The 27,706-nt window shown below is 48.2% G+C and overlaps 1 protein-coding gene across 1 annotated transcript; it reads left to right on the top strand.

Moving 5' to 3' along the window:
• Positions 1-1,359: 1,359 nt before the first annotated feature.
• On the top strand, positions 1,360-27,645 carry ASB9 (ankyrin repeat and SOCS box containing 9). Its single transcript, XM_059158147.1, has 7 exons — positions 1,360-1,698; positions 9,504-9,583; positions 17,261-17,368; positions 20,436-20,586; positions 22,874-23,008; positions 24,165-24,356; positions 27,426-27,645. The coding sequence occupies exons 1-7, from the start codon at positions 1,608-1,610 to the stop codon at positions 27,548-27,550; spliced, it is 882 nt and encodes a 293-aa protein (XP_059014130.1). The 5' UTR covers positions 1,360-1,607; the 3' UTR covers positions 27,551-27,645.
• The last annotated feature ends 61 nt before the right edge of the window (positions 27,646-27,706 follow it).

Raw genomic sequence — 27,706 nt, 5'->3', positions numbered from 1 at the left:
CCCCGACCTCACTCAGAATTCCCATTTGGCTTGTAGTCACTTCCGCGTGTGTCTTTAGTTCTGGACAGTGTGGGAACGAACACACCTCTGACTCGGCCTTTTCCCCTCTTAGGAATCTCCCCTCCAGAAACATTTGCAGCTGTGCACAGAGCCACTGAGACCAAAGCATGAACTGCGCTATTTCCATGGTCCTAACGGAGCTGGTTAACGGTCTGCCTCCCTCATCGGGGAAGAGGGAGATACTTACGGCCCGACCTGGAACACTACACAGTAATGAAGAAAGGGACAACCACAGGGCCCCGTGGGGAGAGCTCCAAGATGAAGCGAGCGCGAGAGTCATGGAACAAGTTGGTAATATAATTACATTTCTGTGAAAAATGGAAAGGGATGAATGTGTGTCCATATGTCTGCCTAGAAATGCATTTTAAAATGTGAAGGCCGTTCCTCGCATCATTGCCAAGTGTTTCCGTCCAGGACTCCCTAAGTCTGAAACCGTGTGGCTACCTTTTGGGCATTAAAACTAAACAAAACAAATGAACAAAACCCCCAAATCCTCTGCAGCCATTTCAGAGACAGACTGTGCCTGAGACTAAGTCAGGTCCTTCCCTCGCTGGGAAGAAAGGCGCCCTGAGGCCGGCCGTCAGCCCCAAGCAGCACCCAGGAGTGCGGGGGAACCCGGGTCCACCTGAGGAGACCCACATACAAGGACCCACTGTTTTCCTAAAGGCGAGCAGGCGAGACCTTCCCAGACGAAAACTTTTTATAATTAACAAAGTAGTAGGTGTCTCCGGCACCCCAGGGCCAGGCAGCAACCCATTTTCCAGTAGCAACCATTAATTATTTATCTAGAAGTTAAAATATAGTTTTGGGGGGAAGGGAGCAGCAGGACACAGAGGGAAAGCCTAGCAGTCAGAGGGAAGAAAACAGAAGTTCCGTCCAAAGGGGTCATTTTTGTAACATATAGGCACATTTTCCCATAAGAAACTCCCAGAAAAATTGAAACCACATGTGCAGATGGCCAGGGCGTGCTGTGCATGTTGCTGGGCAAGCGGTTCAGGCGGGCTGCGGCGAAACCTGCTCTCTCCGCTCTTGGGTTCTGGGGCTTTCTCTGCAACGAGAAGCCCCTAGAGAACCAGCCGACCTCAGCTGAGTGCAGGGAGTGGCTTCCTTCACCACCCCCCCCCCCCCACACCCTGCTTGTTCCCTTTGCTCTCCAAAAAGTTACAAACTGGCTTTCCTTCCTGATAAACCAAGGCTTCCTCACTGACTGGTCTCAGTTTCGGAAAGGATGTGACATCAGCAGCTTTGCAGACTGGGGCTGGGGGCCGCTGGGAGCTTTGGCCAACCTCCAGGCAGCTAGGTGGAGCGTGCGTGTGTGTGTGTGTGTGTGTGTGTGTGTCTGGGCGCAAAGCGCGTCTGTCTGACCACAGGTAGTGCTCAGATTACCGTGCCTGCTCTGTTCCGTGCTGTTCTCTCCCGTCTGGCCAGGACCGTGCGGTTCAGCCAGCCCCAGCACTGGAATTCCCAAGGAGCAGGGGGAGCATGGAATTTGGACTCAACTGAGCGACCGAAGTGGAGAGTGGAGCTTGCCCGGCCAGGAGAGCACCATGGATGGCGAACCATGGGGCAGGAGCAGCAAGTCCCTGAGGCCAGGGGACCTTCCTGACACGCGGCTCCTTGCAAACTCGTGGATGGAGGGTGAGTCGCCGGGCAGTGGCATCAGGGTGCTGGGGAGGCTGCAGACCGTGCGTCGGGGAGGAGAGGGCGGGGTGAGGTCAGGGGCTCTGTCTGAGGTGTGTCCACAGCTTGGAAGGTCTGTATCCTTCCCATGGTTGTTCAAAAAGCTGTACACCTCTATCTGCAGAGTCCCAGAGACTGGCCAAAGTCGATTGACACAGTTCATTCACCAGTAGAAACTTCAGCTCCAAAGAATGGAGGTATAAAGCTTACTTATAAATAGGATACTTTTACTGCCAAGTCGTTTATTAAAAGGTCTTAGGTATTGGGCATGTAGGTGGGGCTGGGCTTTAAATGACATCCAAACACTGAGTACTGATTGATTCACTTTAAAAGGAGACCTTTTTCTTTTTAACCTTTGGAGAAGCATCTTTTAGGGATGCTTGTCACCTGTCACGTGGTGTCTTTGCTAACTGTAGAGTCTCGTGCCTCTGGGCAACTGTCATTTTTTGGTGAGCGTTCAGCAGGTGCCTGATGACCGAAAGGATTCTGAGAAATGGGTCTAAGCATCAGAGGAGCGATAATGACATTGAGACTCATGTTATTAGCAAGGCTGCCCACAACACTTGTCCGTCATAGGGGCAATTTGCAGGGACCCAGCAGTCAGGGAGGATTTATTACTTTCCTCTGCTACAGCTGCTGAAAGGTGTGGGGTGGGGGGGAACCCCCAGAAGAAATAAAATAACAAAATGCCTTCCCTCCCACTGACCCAGCAGATATGCATGTATCCAGTTTTGCTCGGAAAAGGAGCAGAGCCCTCGACAGTAAGCAGGATTCGGGTTCGCAAAGGCAGAACTGGATTCGTCAAATTTTTGGAGCACAGAGTTGGGGCAATAGAAAGCAGAGTGGCACCAAAAATGGCTTTTAAAAAACGGAATTAGATAAATATGTTTTTTTTAAAGATTTTATTTATTTATTTATTTGATAGAGATCACAAGTAGAGAGGCAGGCAGAGAGAGAGAGGAAGCAGGCTCCCTGCTGAGCAGAGAGCCCAATGTGGGACTCGATCCCAGGACGCTGAGATCATGACCTGAGCTGAAGGAAGAGGCTTAACCCACTGAGCCACCCAGGCGCCCCAATAAATACGCTTTGAAAGCAGCAAATTGTATTTCCAAGTTCATATGGGAAAGTCTCAGTAATCTGGGTGATTTCCACATGGTTATTTTACACCTAGGTATGACGTTTATTTTTATTTCCACTCCAAAGTGGGGTGGCAGCCTCTTTTCACTGATTAGGGTCCTATTCTAACTCCCATTTGGGGCAGGATCCTTTGCTGGGTGGAGGTGAGCAGCTGCCCATATCCTCAAAGGTATGGTGCTTAGAAAGTGAACACTCTGTCAGTAAAGAGTAAGGGGGCGGAGGGGCTTAGGGAGTCAACTGAGGACAAGTCTGGAGAGCTGGAACTTGGTCATGGAGCTGCAAAAGGCTTGGTGGCATTAAGCCTTCATGAGGCAGGGAGTTGAGAGCCATTGATGGTTCTGGAGTGGAGATCGGGCAGTAAGGAAGACTGTAAGCAGATGAATCTGGTCGCCGCAGTCAGGATGGAGGGTGGGCTCCCTGTCTCGTGCAGGGAGCGTTTGGGCACATGCAGATGGCTGTCCCCCTACCCCCTAACCCCGGGCTTCTGGGTGAAGCCTGAGAGTCTGCATTCCTAATAACAAGCTCCCAGGTGAGGCTGATGGTGCTGGGAGAACCGTGCACTCACTGTCTAAGCATGGAGCTTACATTTGGATCGAACTTGGGGAATGACATAGAAAGGGGACATGGGTGACAATTTCAAAGGAGAGCGCAGTCCGTCTGTGTTGCTTGACTCAGTATTGGGACTAAAAGAGTCAGGGCAGCCGAAACTGTAACGTTTTGAAGTCTAAATTAATGTCAGCCAAGGGGGTAGGTGAGAGAGAAACTGGGGGTGGGAGCTGGCTTGGGAGCCACCGAAGAACGGAGGCTTCTGTTGTGAACATCAGAGTTTCAGTGGCCGTGCCCAGTGCACAGCGCGCCCACGTGGCCCAGACTAGGAGAGCAACAGGTCAGGAAGCTGAGACCTCCGAGCCTTCTGCCGCGGCTGTGCTGAAATCCTGGGAAAGGAGAGCTAGTCCGATGGCCCAGAGCTGAGAGCCAGGCATGGAGCCCGGGGCCGGGCCTGCAGGTGAGCACGTAGGCCCAGTGAGTTAGAGAAGCCGAAAGAGCATCGGATGTTGTCATTCCCCAGGAACTAAAAGAAGAGAAGTTTCCAGAGAAGCAGAAGTCGCAAGGGCAGGAGACAGGACTCCTCTGCTCCCCTCCTTCCTTGTCGCGCACCTCTGACTGGCCAGGTCCCCCTCATCTGCCACCTCCAGCCTGGCCACTGCCACCATGAAGCCCTCCCAGGCTCTCCAATGCACCTTTTCCTGAGCGGAGCCCGGCTCCCCCTGCTCTGTGCAGCCCTGCCCCTGGGGCGCAAGCGAATTGCCCTTGTTTATGCTTCTGAACGCCTGACCTTGGTGAGGTGTGGAAGGCGGAGTACTCCGCATGCCTGCCGTTTCCCAACAGCCCCGAGAGAGTCAGCTCAGGTGAAGCGTGTCCCGGGCACCGGGGCACGGCAGGGGTTAACGAGGGGCCCGGGTGGTGCCGCTCGCCTGGGGCAGCTCAGCGGCCCCCCCGCTCTCGCCTGCGGGCCTCTCTCGCCTCCTCCTCTGAAGGAAGGGAGCAAAGCTTATGCAGATGGCAACCAGCTCTTCGGAGACATGGGGTTAATGCTTCAGTCCTCTGCCAGCAGCAAAAAAAAGAGTATCTTTCTTTTTTCTTCCTGAAAACACCTTGTTATGGGGTGAATTGAGTCTCCCCACAGGATAGGTTGGAGCCCCAACCCCCAGTACCTCAGAATGTGACCTTACTTGGAAATGGGGTCTTTGTAGATGTAGTTAGTTAAGATGCGGCCCTACTGGAGTAGGGTGGGCCCTCATTCGATGACCAGTGTCCTCAGAAGAAGAAGAGGGGAGAAAAGGGGGAGGCCTTTGACAGCAGAGGCAGAGACTGGGGTAACCCGTCCAGCAGGCCAGAAGCCCCAGCAAAGATGGACGGCTGCCACCTGGAACTAGAAGGGGCAGAGAAGGAAGGATTCTTGCTGAGAGTCTCCGGGGAGAGCTTGGTCCTGACAACACCTTCCTGTGGGACTTCTAGCCTTCAGAACTAGGGGACAATAGATTCCTGTCGTTTTGAGCCAACTTTGATAGGGTGGCTCTAGGAAACCAACGCATACCTCCCCATAGCAACTTAGGAGAACGTGCTGAAGGAGAAACTAACCACCACCACCCCCCGCTGCAGGTTTGTGTAGGGAAATTCCTTTCCTCACAAAATCGAGCCCACCCGGTAGAGAGTGGGCTCACATTTAAAGAGGAGACAGGCACGAACAGGCCCGGAAAGGAAGCAAGCCCGTGTGTTCATGGTGGCTTTTGAGACATCGGGGTGCCTTGGCAGGGGCAGGTTTTCCGGGGAAACCTGCCTGACCAGACAGAATGGGTGCTGCTGTGAGGTCCCTGTGGAGAGAGACAGAGACCGAGAAAGAAGAGGCTGGAGAAAGAATTATAGGGGACAGGTCGGACTTGCCCAAGAGCTGCCTCAGTGGGCCTTTCTGTTTCCTGTTTCGGACCATGAGGCTCTGTGTCTCTTCCTCCTCTTTTCATTTGTCCCAGGATCCAACCAGGGTCCATCGTAATTGTGACCCCAGCCCCCAGATCCTCTGTTGTGTCGGTGAACACCCCTGGGCCTCCCCTTACCACGTCCCGTAGGCTGAAGGCAGACGCTCCTGCCCTCCCGTGGCCACCCAACCTCCCCTTCTTCCCCTTGACCTCGCACAGTGTTTCCCAGGATGGAGACAGATTTATGCCACTGCCTCAGAGCCCAGAGCTCTGTTAGCAGCTCTCCTCAGAATGTATCAATTAATGCCTTTAAAAATATCTTCTGAAATAATGGAAATTAAAAAAAAAAATCATTCCAGAATGGCAAGAAGAATGAAACGGCGACCTTCCTAATGCATTGCAGGGTTTGCCGGACACTCGATTTAAGAGAAAGGTGAGTTTAATGGCAGTCATCGGAGGACTGGCAGATGCCTGCCCCATTTCCACCTCGAGCCCCGCTGCTGTGTCTGAGGCTTTGCCAATGACCCCATTTGGCATCGATTTCCTGGCAGGAAAACCAGTAGAGTGTTGGGGAAGAATCCCTAATGCCTACTCAGGGCTTGGCCGGTGTGCTGTGTACAGGCAAAGGCCCTTGAGTTGCAAAGGCGGTGGTGGGGTCAGTGGAGGAGGGGACGGTGACCTTGAGCCCCGTCTTCATCCAGTCTCCTCCTGGGAGCATTTCCGTGTTCTGGAGGCAACAGGTCCCCTTTCCTGCCCTGTCTGCTCGCTCTGGTGCTTAGCAGAAAGGCAGGCAAAGCTTCCCCCTGGGGGGAATTGCACATGCTGTCGGTAGCTCATTGCCTGCTTGGGTGTGGGCTCTGGAAAACCCTGGAGAGCCCCCTCCCTGATCTTCCCAGGCAGGATCCACACAAGATGTATGTCTCAGCCGTGTCTTCAGTGTTTTCAAGAGCTAAAGAGAGTGTGTGGGGACTAGTCCCTGTTGCAAATTATGGTGTTTACAACCATGTGTGTATGTATGCATGAAGATTCCTATCTCCATGCTTTTGATGCTAGAAAAATGTCACGCTACCCACGGTCACGATTCTAAGTCTTTCCATAATCACTCAGTTGTTCAAAGACCTGCTGAGGCTGACATCCTCGTGGAAATTTGTGATGAATTTTGGCTTTGTCGGGACCCAAGTTTTTCTCCTGGGCGGGAGTGATAGACACATTATGATAGGCTTACCCAACCCTAGTCTAAAATGACTTTATTTTTTTAAGGTTTTATTTATTTATTTGACAGAGACACACACAGCGAGAGAGGGAACACAAGCAGGGGAGAGGGAGAGGGAGAAGCAGGCTCCCCGCTGAGCAGAGTGCCCCAGGCGGGCCTCAATCCCAGGACCTCAGGACCATGACCTGAGCTGAAGTCAGACACTTAACAACTGAGCCTCCCAGGTGCCCCCCCTCCAATGACTTTAAATTAGAAAGCAAAGTTTCATACACCGTTGATGGGAATATGAAGTGGTATGACCCTTTTGGAAGAGAGTTTGGAAGTTCCACAAAAGTTTAAACATGGGGTGACCTTGTCCTAGAGCATTTCCACTCCTACGTATGAAGCCAGGAGAGCTGAAAACAGCCCCCCACGGACTTGCTCATGAATGTTTACAGCAGCGTCATTAATAACAGCCAAGAAGCAAAAACAAGCCAGGTGTCCATCAGCTGACGAATGAAGAAATAAAATGCGGTCTGTCTCTACAGTGGGTATTATTTGGCCGTGGAAAGGGATGAAGTGCTGTTCCCTACTGTAACGAGGATGAACCCTGAGACGTGATGCTAGGTGGAAGAAGCCAGTGGCAAAGGACCACGTTCCATAAGATTCCACTTACATGAACTGTACGCATAGACAGACGTGGCTGCTCAGCCCCCCACCACGTGCACCTGGACAGTTCCCTGTGCTTCTCAGTGACACGGACTGTGTCTGTTTTGTAAATGCCACATTCTCAAGCACGGGGACCCCACTGCAGGTAGCCTTTTTTATTCCTCTTAGGGGAGTACACAATTCTTGATTTACCGTAAGCGCAAGGAGGAATGGTTTCAAGACGAATGGATAGAAAGTGAAGCCTGTTTTTGTCTCTAGTTGATAGTATAATTGCATCATTTTTTATGAAACCTGAACAGAGTTACAATTTAGAACCCAGATTACCTGCCCGGACTGTTTAGGCTGTCAGCTCTGATTATCCGAGCTCGCTTTAAGAAAGGGGAATGTGCCAGCTATGTTTCTTAGCCCCTGAACACCTGGAGGGAAAAAAAAAATGGATTAATCATCACACACATGGTGATCCATTAGGATATACTTGCAAATTTCTTTTAAAATGGATTTTCAAAATCTTAATTTTTTAAAAAATATTTTATTTATTTGACAGAGAGAGATCACAAGTAGGCAGAGGGGCAAGCAGAGAGAGAGAGAGGAGGAAGCAGGCTCCCTGCTTGCTTGCCCGAACCCGATGAAGAACTCGATCCCAGGACCCTGAGAACATGACCTGAGCTGAAGGCAGAGGCTTAACACACCGAGCCACCCAGGCAGCCCCAAAATCTTAATTTTTGGCTCTTCCTTTGCATCCAAGATTTTGTGCCGATTGCGTTTTGTGTTTGCTCTGACGGTATAGAAATAGTTGTCCTTTTAATTCTAATTTGGAGAGAAATCTTTCCATAGCTACCATCTGGAGGGTAGGCTCTAAGTACTAGAAACAGCAATTTTTTCCTGAGAGAATCAGGAACCTCAGAGAATTCTGTGAGGCCATGAAGTTTCTATTGATTGAGCATAAGGCTTGGGAGGTAAGAAAAGCTATTTCATGTAAGGTACTCGTAATGACCCCAGGAGGAGAGCGTTGGATGGACTGCGTGTCGATAGGCTCATTCGGCTTCCTCTTCCCTATAAATGCTTTAGGCATTCATCTGGAATGATAGTAATCTGCTCCATGGGACACACTTTCCTGGGTCTTGATAGCTCCCAGGTAGCAAGGTGGACCTCAGCTACTGTGTTAAGTACAAAGTATTCTAGCCTACTCCTTTCTGGCTTTTTGGTTGATAAGGTACTAGTAAATTCCCTGGTTCCCCAGGTCTCCCTAGTTTTTAGGAGACACTGGGTCCTTACAAGGAATGCCTGCCATCAGACCATTCTGCCTTGTCACATTCTGACTTCCTGTGCTTGTTCTGGAAATCAATCAGAGCGTGAGATGAGGAAAATGCAGGTCTCTGCCTCGTTCACATTACCTCCACATTCAATCAGAGAGAGGAAAACATTTAATGTGTTGGGGGGATAGGGTTTATAGGGTTTCTTCCGAAGAACGTGTGTTCTTCCTGCGTGGTCGTGGAACCCATTTGCCATTTGCAACAGCAGCGGTGATGGGGTGTAATTAAGACTCTGCTTAAGGGGAGGGCGGGATAATGATAGTAGCTAGTAGCTATTGACGTGTGCGTAAGTTCATTGCTGTCCTAACATGACAGGGAAGGAAACTGAGGCTCAGAGCCTGTCTGGGGACCCACAGCTTCGAAGCACCCGAGGGGGTCTGAATTCAGAGCTCTCTTAACCACACTGCCATGCTGCCTTTGGGATAAATAATGTCCCTGTTACAAGGTCAGACTGAACTCTGCTTTGTGCTTGATACTGGGATGGGCGGTAGTCCAGAAATAGATATTGTTCAGTTTAGCTTGGATTTTAAACCTAATGGCGTACGTAATGATGTGATCACCGCTATTAGTACATGGCGCTGTTTGCTGAGATACTGAACTTCGAGTCAATGCAGGAAGCAACACTGGCAACCGCAGCTTAACACGCGAATGCTGGTGATTAGTGAAGCTCTCATTGAACTAAATGGACCATTTGCCTTTGAAAGCCATGCGGTCCATCACCCCAGTCTACCTCTTTTGTCCTCAGGCCGGAGACTGGCTGTAGTTCTTTCTTTAGCTACCTTGACATTTCAAATAAAATGTGTACTGGGAGCGTCGATGGACGGGAGAGATGCTGAAGGGCTCGTGGGCATCTTGACTGATGGACTCCCATGTCTCCATCCAGGAAGACCCCTCAGGCTCTTACGGACAGCAGGGCTGCCTTTCGGGTCTCTAGCACGGTGACAGGATGTAACCCGGTCCTCCCTATCCATGCAGATGTTGTGTCTGATTGGTCTCCTGTGCATGAAGCGGCCATCCACGGACGTCTTCTCTCTCTGAGGAACCTCATCAGCCAGGTACATGGCTTTTTGGGGAAAAAAAGACAAACATTAAGAATATCCTATCGTGGGGCGCCTGGGTGGCTCAGTGGGTTAAAGCCTCTGCCTTCGGCTCAGGTCGTGATCCCAGGGTCCTGGGATCGAGCCCCACATTGGGCTCTCTGCTCAGCAGGAGGCCTGCTTCCTCCTCTCTCTCTCTCTCTGCCTGCCTCTCTGCCTACTTGTGATCTCTGTCAAATAAATAAAGAAAAATCTTTAAAAAATAAAAAAATTTTTAAAAAGAATATCCTATCGCTCACCACGCTGAGAAAAAAATTCATAGTCTGATTTTTTAAGATCAAAATTTCCTCTTTGGCAAAATGAGGTGAATCCTGTCCCCTTTAACCATTTCTTTATCTGGAGGCTGGTGTAAATACTAGAATTTAGTGCAATTCTGTGTACATGATCGGCACTATTATACCTTCTAGGTGAACAATAGGCAGATGAGTGTGTCCAAGTTGCCCTCGTTTTACTCGATAGATTGTATTCTTGAAAATTATCACACTAAACAGTTTTTCTCAACTGAGGCAGTTTTGCCCCTTAGGGAACATTTGACAATGTCTGGAGACAATTTTGGTTATCACAGCTGGGTGTAGAGGTGGGTAGGGGGTGCTGCTGGCGTCGAGTGAATAGAGACCAAGGATATCACTGAACATCATACGTTGCTCAGGATAGCCCTCTACCTCAGGAAACTATTCCAGCCCCAAAGGCCAGTAGCACTGAGGTTCAAAAGCCTGGATGTAAAATAAATGCTTGCAGATGTCTTTTTTAAATATGTCATCTTATCATTTCAAAGATATTTTCGGTCTTATGGAACCTCTAGCTGATAGTGGCTCTGCCCAGTCTGACATCAGTTTTTCTGCTCTACGGGTGTAATTTGCAGTACACATTAATTTGAGCTTTGCTTCTTTGAAATTATTGGGAACTTAAGCTAAGATACTTGTAAAAAAAAAAAAAAGCAGTTGAAATCACCATTCAAAATCCTAATAAAAGTTTTTGTTCAGAATGTTCTGTTTTCTGAAAAGACTATAGATTTTTCCAGGTGGGAGCTATTGACTCTTTTCAGACCATGGACCCTTTGGCAGTCAGGCAAAGTCTATGGATCCCTTCTCGGATGAACGTTTTAAATGCATGGAACACAGTACTGAGAAGACCTATCAAATTAGTAAAAGAACAGGGGCTCCTGGGTGGCTCAGTGGGTTAAAGCCTCTGCCTTCGGCTCAGGTCATGATCCCAGGGTCCTGGGATGGAGCCCCGCATCGGGCTCTCTGCTCTATGGAGAGCCTGCTTCCTCCTCTCTCTCTCTGCCTGTCTCTCTGCCTACTTGTGATCTCTGTCTGTCAAATAAATAAATAAAATCTTTTTTAAAAATTAGTAAAAGAGGGACACCTGGGTGGCCCAGTCGGTTAAGGGCTGCCTTCGGCTCAGGTCATGTTCCCAACATCCTGGGATCGAGTCCCACATCGGGCTCCTTGCTCTGCAGGGAGCCTGCTTCTCCCTCTGCCTCTATCTGTCACTCTGCCTGCCTGTGCTCTCTCTATCTCTCTGACAAATAAATGAAATCTTTAAAAAAAAATTAGTAAAAGAACAAATGTGACATGGTGATATAAACTGCATTAAATGAGATTTAGTGGCGATTCCTTTAACTATTGTATTTTGTAAGTAGGTTGAGCGCGTATTTTGAGATATTTGAGATGTCTATAACAGTTGAAATACCATAAAAGTGTCTGCGATTGCTCTAAGTGTTAGTCCTATGGACTGCTATTACCACTGTGGTTTGTTGTCTGGATTTGTAACGGAAGGACATCAGACATTTTAGGTGGTTGTTAGTGAAAATAAATGTTTTACATTTTAAAAATTTCCAATTTCATGGACCTATCTAGAATAAGAAATCCTCCTATAAGATAACAATTTCTAAAGAAAAATTTCAGACTACCTAAGCCACTATCTTAAGCTGTTTGTAGTAGCACCAGCCCTATTATAAATCGAAATCTAGATAGTAACACATAACTCTAGCTAAAAGCAGTTAAGCTGCTTCTCGGATAAAATGAAACATTTACCTATTTTGAAGGGAAGAAACATGATCACTGTAGCTTTTATATATCACTTATTAAATTGGACCGATATTCATTTATATTCAGTATTTATGTTTATTGCATGTCAGATGGAACTATTATCTTTATCTAAGTTCTGTGACATTATTTGAGCAACTTATCTTCTTGGAACCTCAGTTTCTGCCTTCATAAAATGAATTTTGTCCTCATGCCGAAAGGCTGGAGCACAGCAGGCAAGCCCAGGCGTGCAGGAGTACTTCTGGTCTGTTCATGTCACATCTACCAACATCCTGTTGGCCAAAGCAAGTCGGAGGACCACGTCTGAAGTCAAGGATGAAGGAAATACATTTTTTCAAGTATGAGGTGATGGCAAAGGTGTGAATGTATTGCACTGCTATGGAAGAGTGAAGAATTAAGACCCAAAATGGTCTATTAGGTTACCTTATGCGAGTCTGTGAGGATTAACTGAGGTGACATGTAAATTACCTACTCCAGTTACTGTCATCACTCATGGTATTTATTTTCTGATTACACTAATAACACTTTGGCTAATCAAAGAATAAGGACAAACACAGTTGCTAAACCAAACCTATTTTAGGGAGGGAAATAAGACCAACATTCAAATGTCTATAAAACAAAGAGAGAAGAGAAAAGAAATTTGTTTTGGCCCAAGAAGGGAGTAACTCATTCCATAACTATTCTTCACCACGGCTTCACATTAAAATATCCAGGATGTTTTTAAAAAATAACAATGCCTGGGCTTCACGCCAGACAGTCTAATTTTAACTAGGGCAGTCTTCATGCACTACTACTTTTTTTTTTTTTCAGATTTTATTTATTTATTAGAGACAGAGCGAATGGGGGGAGCGCAGAGGGAGAGGGAAACGGAGAGAGAATCTCAAGCAGATTCCCCACAGAGTCCAGTTCGGGGCTCGATCCCAAGACCATGAGACTATGACCTGAGCCAAAATCAAGAGCCAGATGCTTAACCGACTGAGCCACCCAGGTGCCCCCTTGCTTTGGTAGTTTTTTAAAAGCTCCTGTAGAACCACTGCATTCAAGGATTTATTTAAATAAAAGAGAACTGTATGATAGTGTAGGTGAGAGAGAAAGACAAATGGACATGAAACAAATAGGAGGAAGAAAGAAACAAAAAGGCAAATAAGTTGGATTTCACTAAGATTAAAAACTCCTTCATCAAAAGGCAATATTTAAAAAGCAAGGAGGCAAGCCACAGATGAGAAAATATTTGCTATGTATATTTGTACATCTGTCCATCCATCCAATGAAGGGCCCATATTCCTTGTCTAAAATCAATACAAAAAGGATGGGTAAGCCAGCAGAAAAATGAGCAAGAGACTTGGACTGGCACTTCATAAAAAGGGCTGTGCAAATGCTCAATAAAATTATCTAACTATGCTGATTAGTAATTGGGGTAATTCAGATTACAATAGGAGATGGTATTAGCAGCTCCTCCCAGCAGAGGGGTTAAATGTGAAGAGACAGATAGTACCAGGTTTCTTTACCTGTGTAGTGATAATATGCATGTTTTCCTTATGATAATTCACCGAAATTTACACTTAGGCTCTATGGACTTTATTGCACTTTAATAAAACTTATTTAAAAAGTAGTAGTGTTTGTTAGGTCAGCCGAAAGCAATCCTGATACTCCTTGACCACAGTGGGACCTTAATGTGGTGGTTCTCAATGTGGACTGCACGTTAGGATTGCCTTGAGCTGTCTGGGATAAGGTGGGGTTCTTAAAAAGCCTGATGCTTGACTTCAGCCTCCTTTGGTTATATGGCAAATGCTCTGGGGTTCAGCCTGGGTATCAAGCCTTTAAAAGCTCTCCAAGGGATTCAAAGGCACAGCTGAGACCGAGAACCTTAGCAATAAGGTATGGCTGAAAGCAAGTGGTGAAAACCAGCCGTTCCGTTCCTTGAATAAAACTCCTTATGCAGCAGCCCCCCTCTGAAATCCTCAAAGGGCTAAGTCCCTACCAAGTGGAAATAAGGAAAGACCCCGGTGTTCTGAAACATCAGATCTTTCCGATGTGGCAGCTAATCGAAGGCAAAGTGGTAATGAATAAGAAGTCTCAGATCATGATTCCCTGCAAGTTACAGGTTGCTAAGCATGCATCGTTTCTTAGTCCTCATAACAATCTTGTAGGGTAGGTACAACTGTCCCCATTTTACAAATGAGGAAACTGAGGCTTAGGGAGAGAAGTCACTGGTTCGAGGTCACGCTGCGTGTTAGGTGATGGCGCCGGCATTTGAACTTGGGAATCATGCTGCTTACCCTCCCTCTGAGGTCTCCATCCGAGGTATGAGACAAGATAGTGGGGCCATTCAGAGAAGTTGGGCCAGCAAGACAAGGAGCCCTTTTCAGGGAGAGTTTGCTTGTTGGCAGAGGCTGCGTTTATGTTGTGAGTTGGTTCTCTTGGTGGTTACGTCTTAGCGGGGAACTGGAGACATGCATCGGGGGCAGAGAAAGCCAAATACAGTATGTAGAGAGTATTGAGAGAAAAATGAAAGGATCTGAGGACAAATCCTTGAAACGCCTGCACTTAGGAGCTGTGAGGAGGAAAAAGGCCAGAGTTCGTGAGCGAGACAGGAAAAGGACAGTAGGAGGTCAGAGATGGACTTCTTTCTCAGGGAGAGCTTGGTTTGCGAAGCCAGAGGAGAGGTTTCATGAGCTTGAGATGACTACAGAGCCAATTCAGAGGTGGACGGAGACGGGAGACGGAGCGATGTATATTAGATTCAATAAGGAGGAAGTCTCTGGTGATCTTTAAAAGCAGTTTCAGCAGGACTGGGTTGGTAGGTGGGAGAAGGGCGACAAGCAGAGACAGTGGGGACAGACTGCTTCTGACGAGAGGAGAAAGGAGGGGAAGCAAAGGCGAGAAGAGGATTGGATGGAAGTGCGGTGTGGTAGAGGGTCAGCAATGACCACGGAAAGACTTCAGGACACCAAAGGACAGTGTGCCCGCAGAGGAGGGGAGAGGTGGAGAATGCATGTGAGAAGGTGGCCGAAGGCAAGTCATGAAGTGGTGGAGGGGTGGGGTAAGGTCCCGGGCTGTTGGGGCGAGCTCAAATGATTTTCTCCAAGAAAGGAGCAATGGCAGAACAGAGGACCGGCAACGTGCAGAGAGATTTTAGGGGCGGGGAGAGGGGAATGTGTGAAATACTCACATCAGGTGGCTTTGGTCTCCTTGCTACAGTAGAAGGAAATGATGTGTTTGATGAACATGCAGGAGAAGGCTGCTCGTGACCTCCTTCTGCCCTGAGTATAGAGAATGACCCGTCAGTTCTGTACAGGACAAAGGACAGAGCCGAACCTTATTGTAGTCTTCAGGTTGGTTCATGCGGGGATGGGCATGTGGTTTGAAGCTGGGACAGAAAGCTGCCAGGTGCTGAGCACTGTGTCACGGTGGGCGCCCTGACATCGCCCAGCCCTGAGGCCCCATCTAAAAGAGGGTCTGACGGGGCGCCTGGGTGGCTCAGTGGTTTAAGCCGCTGCCTTCTGCTCAGGTCATGATCTTAGGGTCCTGGGATCAAGTCCCGAATCGGGCTCTCTGCTCAGCAGGGAGCCTGCTTCCCTCTCTCTCTCTCTCTGCCTGCCTCTCCATCTACTTGTGATCTCTCTCTGTCAAATAAATAAATAAAATATTTAAAAAATAAATAAATAAAAAAAATAAAAGAGGGTCTGAGGATGAGCCGAGATTAGGGACAATTGGTTACAGAAAGATGAAAGAGAAGCCATTGGTCCATGTTTTCAAAACCTGAGAACCCACGGGGGACGGACCCTGTGTGAAGGAATGGGTTAAAAATTACCTCAAGATATTCTAGAATATCCTAGATAATTCGGACTGATGGCCATCGTTCATTTAAAGTAGTGCCGTCGCTCAACGAGAAACTGTACGCACAGTCCTACATTGGCAAAGTGAAATTGAAGGGAAAGGAACCCCCTAGTTATGAATTTTATGTGTATTCTAGTAGTGTGAGGGGAAGAGATTGCACAAATATAGAGCATTGAGGGGGGCAAAGAAAGGATCTAAGAGCACATCTTTGAGGGGACGCCTCCAATTAAATAATAAAATAATAATGACAATAATAAAATAAAATAATAGATGCCACACTAAAGTCCATGGGCAAAACTTGTGACGGTATCTATGCAGTAACTCAGCTCTTCTTGAGTCGCTGGTCGGTAAGCATTTATTGAGTACTCTTTGGGTACAGATGGGATGCGAGGTTACAAAGGAGGGGAAGGTGTAGTCACTTCCCTCCCTGGGAACAGCAGGGCTGGGGCGGGGGGGCAAAATACTGTAAGGGATGTCAGAACTTCTCATTTACAAGTGAGTCTCCCAGAACCCCTCCCCAGACCCACCCAAAGAAAGGCTCCAGATTTAGGACCCAGTTGACTCAGGTGTATGTCCGGAATGATTGGACCTCTTGAAATCTGTGAGGTCACACCCATCAGAGTGTAAAAGCTGACAGGATCGGATGATCAGGAGGTTGACTGACTTACAAATGGTTAGGAATGATGATGGGGGAGGCAGTTCATGGGAATGATTTTAGGCAAATTTTAACTATTGTGGGAAGAAAAGGTACAATCATATTACCAAGTCATTAGTTAAGTTAACCGTATTATTACCTAATGTGTCCCAAGAAAAACAACTTTTGTTGTACCCAGGTTCCTCCTGTCGAGGATAATGTATTCCATGATCAGGGCATCTCGGGGTGTCTCTCCTGGAGTTCTTTTGCTGCTTTGCGTGGATGGGGCTCATAATCCATCTCCTGGAGAGAGCAATTTTTCCCCACAGTTTGATGAAACGCATGGCCTTCTGACAACTTTCTTGGCTCTTCGGACCTCGAGTACCTAGAGTGAGGATGTCATTCCCCTCTGTCTTAGGACTTTTCTGCCTCTGTCTGTGCAAGTTCACCTCATGCTTTGGCCCTAGATTAGGCATCTCTTGCTGTGTAACCAATTACCCCCAAACTCAGAAGCTTCGTGAACAGACCTGTATTAGCTCACAATGTCTGTGGGTCAGGAATCAAGACACAGTTCACCTGGGTCAGGGACTCCTATGAGTCTGCAGTCAAGGTGAAGGCCAGAGATGGAGACAATTTAAGGCTCGACTGGAGGTGGACCTCAGTCCTAACTCACTTCCATGGCTGTTGGCAAGTTTCGGTTCCTCCTGGTTCTTGAACTGAGGCCCTCAGCTCCTGGGTGGCTGTTGGCTGGAGACCGCTCTCTGTCCCTTGCCGTGGACCTCCTCGAGACAAAAAGCAAGCAAGTGAGAGGACGGGAGAGAGTGAGAATGAGAGAAAAGTCAGTCTAGAATGTGTGTCCCTAAGAGTCAAATGGCTGGGTCACAGGGACGCATCTCGTCAACTCTAGTGGACACTCTCCAGCTGTTTTCCCCAGGGGCTGCATGAAGGTTCCTTGTTTACTTGACATCATTAGCAACACCTCAGCACACTGCCAGACCGGGAGCCAAGTGAACTTAAAGAGAATTGTTGTAGGGCTGCATCGGGGTTGAATCCACACCGTATGGGGCTGTGGCTTTACATCCGTGTCTCTGCTCACTTCCTCTCCTGCAGGGCTGGCCCGTGAACCTCATCACGGCTGATCGCGTGTCCCCACTCCATGAGGCCTGTCTCGGAGGTCATCCCTCTTGTGCAAACGTTTTATTAAAGCATGGAGCTCAGGTAAGTGCGGCTCAAATAATGTCTTAGGGACCATGACAAAGGCCTGTTTCCATCCCTTTTGAGTCATTTCCGGCATTTTTGACTAGTCTGATTGGAAGGTCGAAGAGGGGTGTTTTTCAAAAGCATGACATCCATCAAGCTTCTTTGCCTTAGCGATTAGAGGAGGAACCGAATTTTTAGCCAGGAAGGAATGGTTTGAGTCTACAGCCGTTTCTTTAGCAGTCACTCCTAATAAATACCCGGAAATGGATTTCTGCCTTCGTTCCCATGGCTGGAAGGTAATGAAATATTACAGAAAACGTGGAACATTTGGCTCCGTGAGACCTGAATAATGGTTCCAAACCATGTCTACCATTTGCTAATATTGGAAACTTGGATAAGTTACTTGGGCTCTGAGCTTTAGAGTCCATGTCTGAGAAGAGGGGGGAAGATAACAATGAAGCTGTGTGCCCTGGAGAGAGGAACGAGCTTTGTGGCACGCACGGAATGTCTGCCTCAGCGGGCGACGACCAAACACTATTCCTACCTGTTATGTCTGGCCGTGTAACAAGCCACCCTAACTTAGTGACTTGAGACAAGAGCCACTTATTTATTTATTTATTTGACATATACTGTATTATATGTTATATAATTGCACAAGTCTGTGAATCATCAGGCTTACACATTTCCCAGCACTCACCATAGCACATACCCTCCCCAATGTCCATCACCCAGCAAGCCTCTCCCTACCCTCCTCCCCCTAGCAACCCTGTTTGTTTCGTGAGATTTAGAGTCTCTTAGGGTTTATCTCCTTCCTGATCCTATCTTGTTCCATTTTTTCCCTCCCTATCCCCCACAGCCCCTGCCCTGCTTCTCAAATTCCTCATATCAGAGAAAGCGTATGATGATTGTCTTTCTCTGATTAACTTACTTCACTCAGCATAATACCCTCTCGTTCCATCCATGTAACTGCAAATGGCAAGATTTCATTTCTTTTGATGGCTGCATAGTATTCCATTGCATATATAGACCACATCTTCTTTATCCACTCATCTGTTGACGGACATCTAGGTTCTTTCTGTAGTTTGGCTATTGTGGACATTGCTGCGGTAAACATTCAGGTGCATGTGCCCCTTCGGAGCTCTCCATTTGTATCTTTAGGGTAAATACCCAATAGTGCGATTGCTGGGTCATAGGGTAGCTCTATTTTCAACTTTTTGAGGAACCTCCATACTGTTTTCCAGAGTGGTTGCACCAGCTTGCATTCCCATCAATAGTGTAGGAGGGTTCCCCTTTTTCCGCATCCTTGCCAGCGTCTGTCATTTCCTGACTTGTTAATTTTAGCCATTCTGACTGGTGTGAGGTGATATCTCATTGTGGTTTTGATTTGTATTTCCCTGATGCCGAGTGACGTGGAGCACTTTTTCATGTGTCTGTTGGCCATTTGGATGTCTTCTTTGCAGAAATGTCTGTTCATGTCTTCTGCCCATTTCTTGACTGGATTATTTGTTCTTTGGGTGTTGAGTTTGATAAGTTCTTTATAGATTTTGGATGCTAGCCCTTTATCTGATAGAGACAAGAGCCATTTATTTATCTCAAAGTTTTTCATGTTGGCCAGATAGTTCTTCAGGTCTGGCCTGGTTCTGCTGACCTTGGCTGGGCTTCCTTAGGCCTTCAAGGTTAGCTGACAAGTTCGCTGGGGCAGGCTGCTTTGTGATGATCTTGCTTTGTGGCTGGGCAGACAGGAAATCTCTATGTGGTCTCTCATCCTTTCCCAGGCAGCCTGGCCTGGTGCCCGTGGTAGCAGGCATCCCAAGAGTAGCAAAAGAAGGCAAGCTCTTGGCTTGCATCCCATTTGCTCTCATCCCATTGGGCAAAGCAAGTCCCGTAGACAAGCCCAGATTCAAGGACTGAGAAAGGAGTCTCCACGTTTGACGGCAGGAACTGCAATGCTGTGTCACGAAGGGACACTTCCTAGGAGGAGTCATGTGTAAGCTGAAACGTGAAGGACCTGTTGAAATCTGTCAGCCGAGTTGTGGGTTGGGGCGAGTTAAATACCCTCTCTGTCCCTGCCAAGAAAATGGCTTTGTCCTGAGAGCAGGAGTAGAGAGCTGTAGGTGAACGCGGTCATTCGGGTCTATACTGGGGTTACGAAAACTTACTCCACATGTAGAAACAGGGCCAGGATGATGGAGAGGCTGAGAGGCACCGAGAGTACCATCTATAGCGAGCGACTCCCTCTCAGGGTTGTGGGGTACTTGTGTGCCCCCGGGAGGGAGTGTCTCCTTAAACTTTGTGCCCTGGACATCTGGGCCTCACTGGTTGTCGCCTTCCTTGGAGGTGGCTTGTGAGAATGATTTCATTGTCTTCATAATATCTTTGCTTCACAGTGTAGAAAATGTGCTTTTGACTTTGCTCTTCCCTATTTGCTTATAGCCCAAACACTGTGAAGTCAGATGTGAACTTGTAAGTTTCAGTCAGATTTCCAATGTGTGAAAGACAGCGCCAAAGACTCTAGTTTTCTAGGACGTTAACCAGTCTTGTAACTGTTAGTGGCATCATTTCAGCATTTAATTGACTGACGATATAAATTCTCCTTTGAGCTAGCCTTACCATCTTACAGGTTCTCTAATTCATGAATGAGTTGAAGAAAATCTTTGGCACACCTTAACCCTATATTTCTGTACAAGTCATGTTTTAAAATTAAAAAAAAAAAACCACGCAAACAACTCTAAACGGTTACTCTCGCTGCTGGACAAGACTCTGGATTGGGGCGGGATGGGTCTGGAATGGAATGTTTAAAGCAGGGAGATTAGTTTGTAAGCCCTATAGGATTATCCTGACTAGTTTCGAAGTTCATATTCCTGGGGGCGTAGAAGTGATATAATATTCGGTAACATTCTCGGGGCCTTACATCATTCAGCTTTTCACAGCCTTGTGGATGTTTGGTATTTTTGTCCTCATTTTAGAGCAGTGGAATAGAAGGCTCAGAGACATTAGAAAGCAGCTTAAAGTAGTGGAGTCTAGATTTGAATCCAGGACAGCCCATTACCTGCCTTTAGCCTGGGGCTTTTTTTTTTTTTTCCAGGTGAATGGGGTCACTACAGACTGGCACACCCCGTTGTTTAACGCGTGTGTCAGTGGCAGCCGTGACTGTGTGAATTTGCTTCTGCAACATGGGGCCAGCCCCCATGCTGTGAGCGATCTGGCGTCCCCCATCCACGAAGCGGCTAAGAGAGGTAAATCTGCTGAGAATTTGTCGTCCACCACTCCTTCAACAGACATCTCACTGTTGTAAGAGGAGGGATAGCTTTTAGGGATCTTTCCTCCGTGTGGGGCCCTGGGACCAGAAACACGGGCCTGGCCTGGCCGGCAACAGCAAATTCTTGGCCTCCACGCCAGGCACATTAACGCGGCAACTCTGGGGTGGGGCCGGGCCATCTGTGTTTTGTTTAGCAAGCATCCCGGTGATTCTGATGCACACAAAAAGTTTGGGAACCACCCTTTCAGAGCATCTGGAATGTGGTTTACTGCTGTAGGTTCTGGAATGGGGGCTGGCCTATGGTAGACTGTCCATCAAGATCTGTGAAATACATTGTTAGACACATGACCCCAGAAAAATCAGATTATTTTATTAATTTTTAAAAGATTTTTATTTATTTATTTGACAGAGGGCACAAACAGGGGGAGCAGCAGGCAGAGGGAGAGGGAGAAGCAGACTCCACACTAAACAGGGACCTCCCATATGGGACTCCATCCCAGAGCCCCAGGATCATGACCTGAGCTGAAGGCAGACGCTTAATGGACTGAGCCACCCAGGCGCCTCTCAAATTATTTTATAAAATAAATTCTATTCTTTTGTTTTAGGGCCTTAAAGAATATTGTCTCATGGCCACCTAGGTTTTCTTTTTTTAAAAAATATTGTATTTATTTGAGAGAGAGAGAACACAAGCAGGGGGAGACAGGCAGAGGCAGAAGGAGAAGCAGGCTCCCTGCTGAGCAGAGAGCCTGATGCAGGGCTCGATGCCAGGACCCTGGGATCATGACCTGAGCTGAAGGCAGACCCTTAACCAACTGAGCCACCCAGGCACCTTCCTCACCTAGGTTTTCTAAGTGAAACAAACTTTCCATTTTTATTGGAAATACAAGATGCTATATACAGCTCGGGGTAATTCTCTACCACACCTGGCTTTATTGAGATTTAACTGACAAATGAAATTGTATATATTTAAGGTGTACTAACATGATGACTTGATAGGTACCTACATTATGAAAGGGTTACCAATCAAATTAATGAACCTATCCATTGTCTCACAGTGTTACCATTTTTTGTGTGTGGGGAGAACACTTAAGGTTCACTCTCCTGGCACATTTCAAGCATATGGCATTAGCATGTACAGTTACCATACTGTACGTTAGATCCCCAGAACTTCTTCAGCCGGGGTAATTCTTTTCATAAAGCCACAGTTTTCCTGATATTCTTAACTCTGGTACAAAAAATACAATGGCAAGTTCTGCCTCTCCCCAGTGCCCATGACCGTCATCGTCACTATTGTGAGCCCACATTGACGGAAGAGTTTTTAGTTCCTCAGTGGCTTTCCCAGAATGGCTCCCCATGAGCCCTCCCCACAGCAGCCCTATTTGACCGAATCCATCCATATGATAATCATCTCCCAAGGCACTGACATTTCTTTGTTAAGAGACCTGTCAACTCATCATATTCCCTGGGTGCGTGGAACTCAAATGATTTTATAGAAGGAGAAATGCAGGCCGCCTGGGTGGCTCAGTGCGTTAAGTGTCGGCCTTTGGCTCAGGGCATGATCCCAGGGTCCTAGGATGGAGGCCCGAGTCCGGCTCCTTACTCGGCTGGGAGTCTGCTTCTCTCTCTGCCTGCCACTCCCCCTGCTTTTGTGTGTTCTCTCTCTCAGAAATAAATAAATAAATACGATCTTAAAAAAGAGAGAGAAAAGCAAAGAAGCAGTGTTTAAAGTATGACATTCTAGACCAAGCAAGAATGATTTGGCTTTCACCAAACCCAGTTTGCCAGAACAGGCCCCACTTGGATTGGATGGGGCAGGTGCTTCTCAGCCTCGCCTGTGTCCACGGTGGCCTCTTTCTTCCCGGGGCCGGCCCTTGGCAAGCTTCTGGGCTGCGTCCCCGGGCGCATGGCTCCTACTATGCCCTTTCTTCTCCGGGCCTACCTGCAGTCCTTGTTCCCTACCCCCTCCTCACTGTCCCCTCCATTTCTGTATTCAATCTGGTTGCAAAGCCACAGACCCTCGAGGCAGGCTGCTGGTTGCTCTCCGTGGCCCACAAACCCAAGCAGGCTTCTTCCCGGAGCTGCGGAGGGATCATGCCTTACGGTCAGCGCATCAAGTGACGGCAGTGTGTAAAGTCCTTCCCTGGGCTAAGTAGAGCAGCACTTGGTCCGTGGCAAACATAAGCTTGCAGGAGAGAGGAAAGGTATTGTGTCCCTAGCTCAGAGAACGTGCGCTGCAACCATGTTTCTTGTGCCCTGGGTTGCAGGCCACGCGGCGTGTGTGGAGACCCTGGCGGCCCACGGGGGCGACGTGGACCATAACATCAGCCACCTGGGCACGCCGTTGTATTTGGCTTGTGAAAACCAGCAGATAGCCTGTGCCAGGAAGCTTCTGGAGTCAGGTAAAGCTAAAAGCACACGAAACAAGGAAAGAGAATAAGAAATGGAAGGTCTTTTAAAAGCCATTTGTATTGTAATGGGAAAGAGTGTGGGCCGTGGAGTCAGGCAAGGTCAGGGTTCGTGGAGGCTGTGTTCTGGGGCGGGGCGGGGCGGGGTGGGGGGGAATAGATTTGACCCTGTTGGCACTTCCGCTCTGGCTCTGTCGCTCGCAGTGAGGGTAAGGATGGTGAGCCCATCTGCTCCCAGGGTGGTCCCTCTCCCCTCCTCCTACAGCCAGTCACGTCTGAGGCCAGCAGGACGGGCCGGCTGCTGGGGCCTGGCTCGGTCTCCCCCCTGGGAACTTCTTCTCCGGTACTTGCCCTGTGTTTAGCTCATTGTTGATCTTCTGTGTTCCTCGGAAAGGCCTATGTCACATCATTCTTTTGCACCTCCTTGGTGTTATCCAGAACCTTCTGCAACCTTGGAACACCACTTCGTCACCCCTGTAATGACCCGAATCCTGCTTATTCTTTAAAACTCCAGCAACCCTTCCCTTCCCTTGACTGTCCTGTGGTGCTTGCTGCCTTCTGCTCATGTGACAGCCATTGGTCACGGATTAGGAGAGTCATTCTCCGTCTCTCTCCCTCTCTCCCTCAGCCCACCCCTTTCCCCTCATGTTCTAGGTAGATTTTAAGTTTTAGTCAGGAAAGGGCAGGGTTTCCCATTCCTCACAAAACCAAGAAGAGTCCCGGAACAATCTGGCTACTGTGTGTTAGGTGGACATAGGTTTCCATTTTCCTAGGGGAACAGCAGCTCAGGCAAAGCCACCTGTCCCCACCTGTCACGGTGGGATCCAGTCCATCTGGCTAGGGTGGGGATCTGTAGAGAGCGTAGGGATGGAGTTGGCTTGGGATGGTCCTAGAAGAGGAGGATTTTTCTAGAATGTAGCACACCTATGGTCAGCATTCAGAGGCATATATATATAACCTCATATGCTACATAGCTCGTGTTGTACCTTCAGTCGTGTTGTCACATGGCACTTTCCCCATCGTATTCGATGGAATCAAGACATCTCCCATTTTCCCAGGATTGCCAGGCCCACTGTCGAAGCGTGCTTCGAGAAGGGAGACACTTGGGCTCAGCTCCCTGGATGACTCTCTCCTTCTTGTGACTTTTCAGGAGCCAGCGTGAACCAAGGCCGAGGTCTGGACTCCCCTCTTCACGCAGTGGCCAGGGTGTCCAGTGGCGAGCTGGCGCTGCTGCTCATGGACTTCGGAGCGGACACCAGGGCCAAGAACGCCGAAGGCAAACGCCCCTTGGAGTTGGTGCCCCCTGAGAGCCCTCTGACGCGGCTCTTCCTGCAGCGAGAAGGTGCTTCTCCTTTGCCCGAACCTAAGCCCTAATCCGTAGCAGCTCTTGCGGACTCTCGCGGGACGCAGGTGCTGACCGAGCTCTGACTTGTGAGACTGTATGAGATCCTTCTCTGCCCTCGCCGCATGTGGGGAGCTGAGCTCATTGACCATTCAACAAGGTATGGTCCTGGTCAGGAACCACCTGTGGTTTGCAATGTTGGAGACCGGTTGTTTCAGTTGATCTAATACTCCGTGTGAGGTACGCCAGCTTTGAAAGAATGAACACGATCTTCAGCTTTTGATATGAAAGTTTTCTAGAGCATAGTTTAGAACAATGCACCAGAATTCTCTTCAGGGTTGGACAAAGCCCCCCTCGGGTGCCTAAACTGCCCTACGCATGGACCAGACTACTGGGCACTTGCTTGCTGGGAGCAAGGATGCTACTCGAGATAGTGCTAGAAAGTCTTCCTTTAATGATCGACAGCAGTCTGAGGGCATTTACTGGTGCAAGTCCATCGACACCTAAGTCTTCCACAAATAAGAGCTGACACTTCTAACCCAAACAACTAAACGTGATCATTGAGTGCTGTGCGAGGGGGTAGGGCTGTGAGGTCGGGGTGGGCTGGGGGGAGAAGCAGAGACCCCTCAGATGGTATTCGTAACTGTCCCTAGACACAGAGATCAGCCAGCTCAGGACCTGCTTTCTTACTAGAGTGTGGACTTTGTTAAGTTTTTCAAGGCAGTGGGACTTTGAAGCAGGCTTCCCTGCCCGACGGGTTCTGACGGCAGGTTACCGGGTTATATTCCGCCTGCTGAGAATTAGGCCTCGCCCTGGGTAGAATTGTAAAGTGGCTGCAGAATCTTCTTCCTCCTACTCTGACTTCCCAGGGTACTTGCAGCCAAAGCCCTGCCTTTGGGGGCCTCAGGTGCGGCCTGTGTGGTCCTCTCCAGGCAGCTCTTCCTGCATTGTGATGATTTGCTTTTAAAAAATTATATCTATCTATCTATCGCCTATTTCTCCAGCAGGCACAGACGGCACAATGCTTGGGGCCCACGATGTTTTTAGGGCCCACAGAAATATGTTCATCTCTTTTAAAATCCGAATGAAGAAAGGGATAAAACTCAACCTGGATTAGGTTTGCCTTTATACCAACATGGTGGCAAAATACCATTTTTTTTTTAACTGAGAAAGAGATCCACAAAAGCAAAAGTGCCTTATGGCCCCCTAAAGTTACAAAGTTACATGTGTGTCATGTACACACACACACACACGTGTGTATCTATCTCTACCTCTATCTACAGTCCCTCATCCCCTGCCTCAGCAAATAATCGCATTGGATTTTCAGTTTGCCTCCCCTGACTTGATGTCCCCAGGCCATTCCTGGCACCTACTTTGCCTTTCATTCCTTTCATTCGCATTTTGGCGACAGTGGGGTCCGTGATCCCACTGGCTTGTAGAATGTCATTTTTTCCTCCAGAGAATTACTGCTGCTTTTGCCCCCATGATTCATTTTTGGGGGTTTTGGTGAGGTCACGTCTCAGCAGTCTAGAAGGCCACAGGACACGGGGCCAAGCCAAGGGCAGAGAGAGCCAGACCTGCAGATTCAACCCAGCAAATTCTATCTCCGATCATCCCTGGAAAGGAGTTCTGGAGTATTCCTACCCCAGTAGCTTCAAAAAGCGTCTAAAGCAGGGTTTACTCATGACTCACCATGAAAACGAAAGATGACCCCCCGCCCAGCATGGCCGGAGCCACCCTCAAACCCGCTTTGGCTTTAAAGCATCACGAGTGTTGCTGGGGGAAAGAAAAAAAAAAAAAAAAAGACACGGAGATGAAAGCAATAGGCCAATTCATAGATAAAGAATTGCCCGTTTTTTAATGGAGGAGAGCCCACTCCTGAACACTTGCCGGTGCCAGGAAGCGGCTGCAGAGCTATAGCGGGTTTTCAGCTCTAATCCTGTGGACTTAAGGCTGCGGTTGTCGTGTGTCGCCCCACCTCGAGTGGACAGCAGGTAGCCAGCTGGTAGCAGTAGTTGCGCTGAGCTTGCTCGGATGTCCTGCTGTTCTGCCTCGTTGGACACTTCTCTATCCGCAGCGCCCACAGTGGTCCCCGGCCGCGTGCCTAGCGCATAGGTTATAGCCCCGTCCTTTGGCCTTCCTTACTGAGAGGGACTCAAGTTCAGTTTTCCCACCGGGTACTTTTTACAGCTGGTTAACATGTGCCTTGAGTCCACTGGGGAAGTTCGTTAGGAGATGCCTCGAGTCTACTAAGCAGAGGCCAGAAGGTGCCCCCGATCCCGACCCGGGGGGCCTTGGGAATGTGCTCCAAGGTCCGAGTTGACAAGACTGCATTTATTTCTGTTGGGGCCGCCCGTTTCCCGGTGTCCCCCCAAGTGCCAGTAGCACCTCTCCCCCAAGTGGTGACAAGCAGAAGTGTCTCTACAGTTGGCCAAGTGTCCCACCTTTTCCCTTCCACCCGACCCCCTGCTGAGAACCACAGTCCTAAAATGTGGACTGTTGGCTGGTTCCGGCGCGAAGTCTGTGCTGGTTTACTGTTGAGCTCTGAGTAGAAGCACTGGGCTCCTCTGAATGCAGAATAAAAAACAACTGGGACTTAAGATAACATACCCTTGGGCTTCCCTGATGGCTCATTAGATTTGAATATCTTAAAATGTCTTCATTATAAAAGTCTTTGTATCTAGACATGCCTTATTTTTTGGGAAGTACCTTATTTTTAAAGGTAAAATACAAGAAAGCTGTTGAACGTGAATTTTATTTTCAATATTGGGAATGTTGTGTGACTTCCTAATTCCAAAATTAGCTGCCTTAAGCCTCCATTAGTGAGATTAGGCTTTGATTTTTTTTTTCAGTCTGCTCTACATCAAAAGCTAATAAGCTCCTTTTAGCGAGATACCAGAAAAGAGCGAACATAGCCTAAAAATGCCTCCTACTACAAAACCCTGAAAATGGTGTTAAGCAGAACTACGTTATTTCCCTGTGACAGGGTTACCTCCTGTCTGCTTTTAAGGAGAAGTAGCCTTAGATCAGTGACACCAACATGTGGCTTGTCTTGCGATCTCTCTCCAGGACCTCCCTCTTTGCTGCAACTCTGTCGCCTTAGAATCCGGAAGTGCTTCAGGACCCAGCAGCATCACAAGATCAAGGGACTCATCCTTCCCGAGGAGCTGAAACGTTTTCTCCTTCATATGTAAACATGTCAAGGGACCAGAGTCACAAAAAACCCACCAAGATTCCGGAGTGTTGCAGCCGCTGGCGTTTTGGAATAAAATCAGGTTTATAGAGCTTGGCCGGTTTGTCAATTAGATTTTTATTTTTGATGGAGACCCGCTGGGAACTTCTGTGTTATT

Source organism: Mustela lutreola, chromosome X, assembly GCF_030435805.1.
Source record: "Mustela lutreola isolate mMusLut2 chromosome X, mMusLut2.pri, whole genome shotgun sequence".
Classification (NCBI taxonomy): domain Eukaryota; kingdom Metazoa; phylum Chordata; class Mammalia; order Carnivora; family Mustelidae; genus Mustela; species Mustela lutreola.
This window is presented reverse-complemented; position numbering and strand designations above follow the sequence as displayed.

Excerpts from the sequence above, each read along its gene's own strand:
- ASB9 (XM_059158147.1), top strand. The coding sequence starts at position 1,608 with ATGGATGGCGAACCATGGGGCAGGAGCAGCAAGTCCCTGAGGCCAGGG. Across the intron at positions 1,699-9,503 it reads TGCAAACTCGTGGATGGAGG|ATGTTGTGTCTGATTGGTCT; the intron begins GTGAGTCGCCGG and ends CTATCCATGCAG. Across the intron at positions 17,369-20,435 it reads TATTAAAGCATGGAGCTCAG|GTGAATGGGGTCACTACAGA; the intron begins GTAAGTGCGGCT and ends TTTTTTTTCCAG.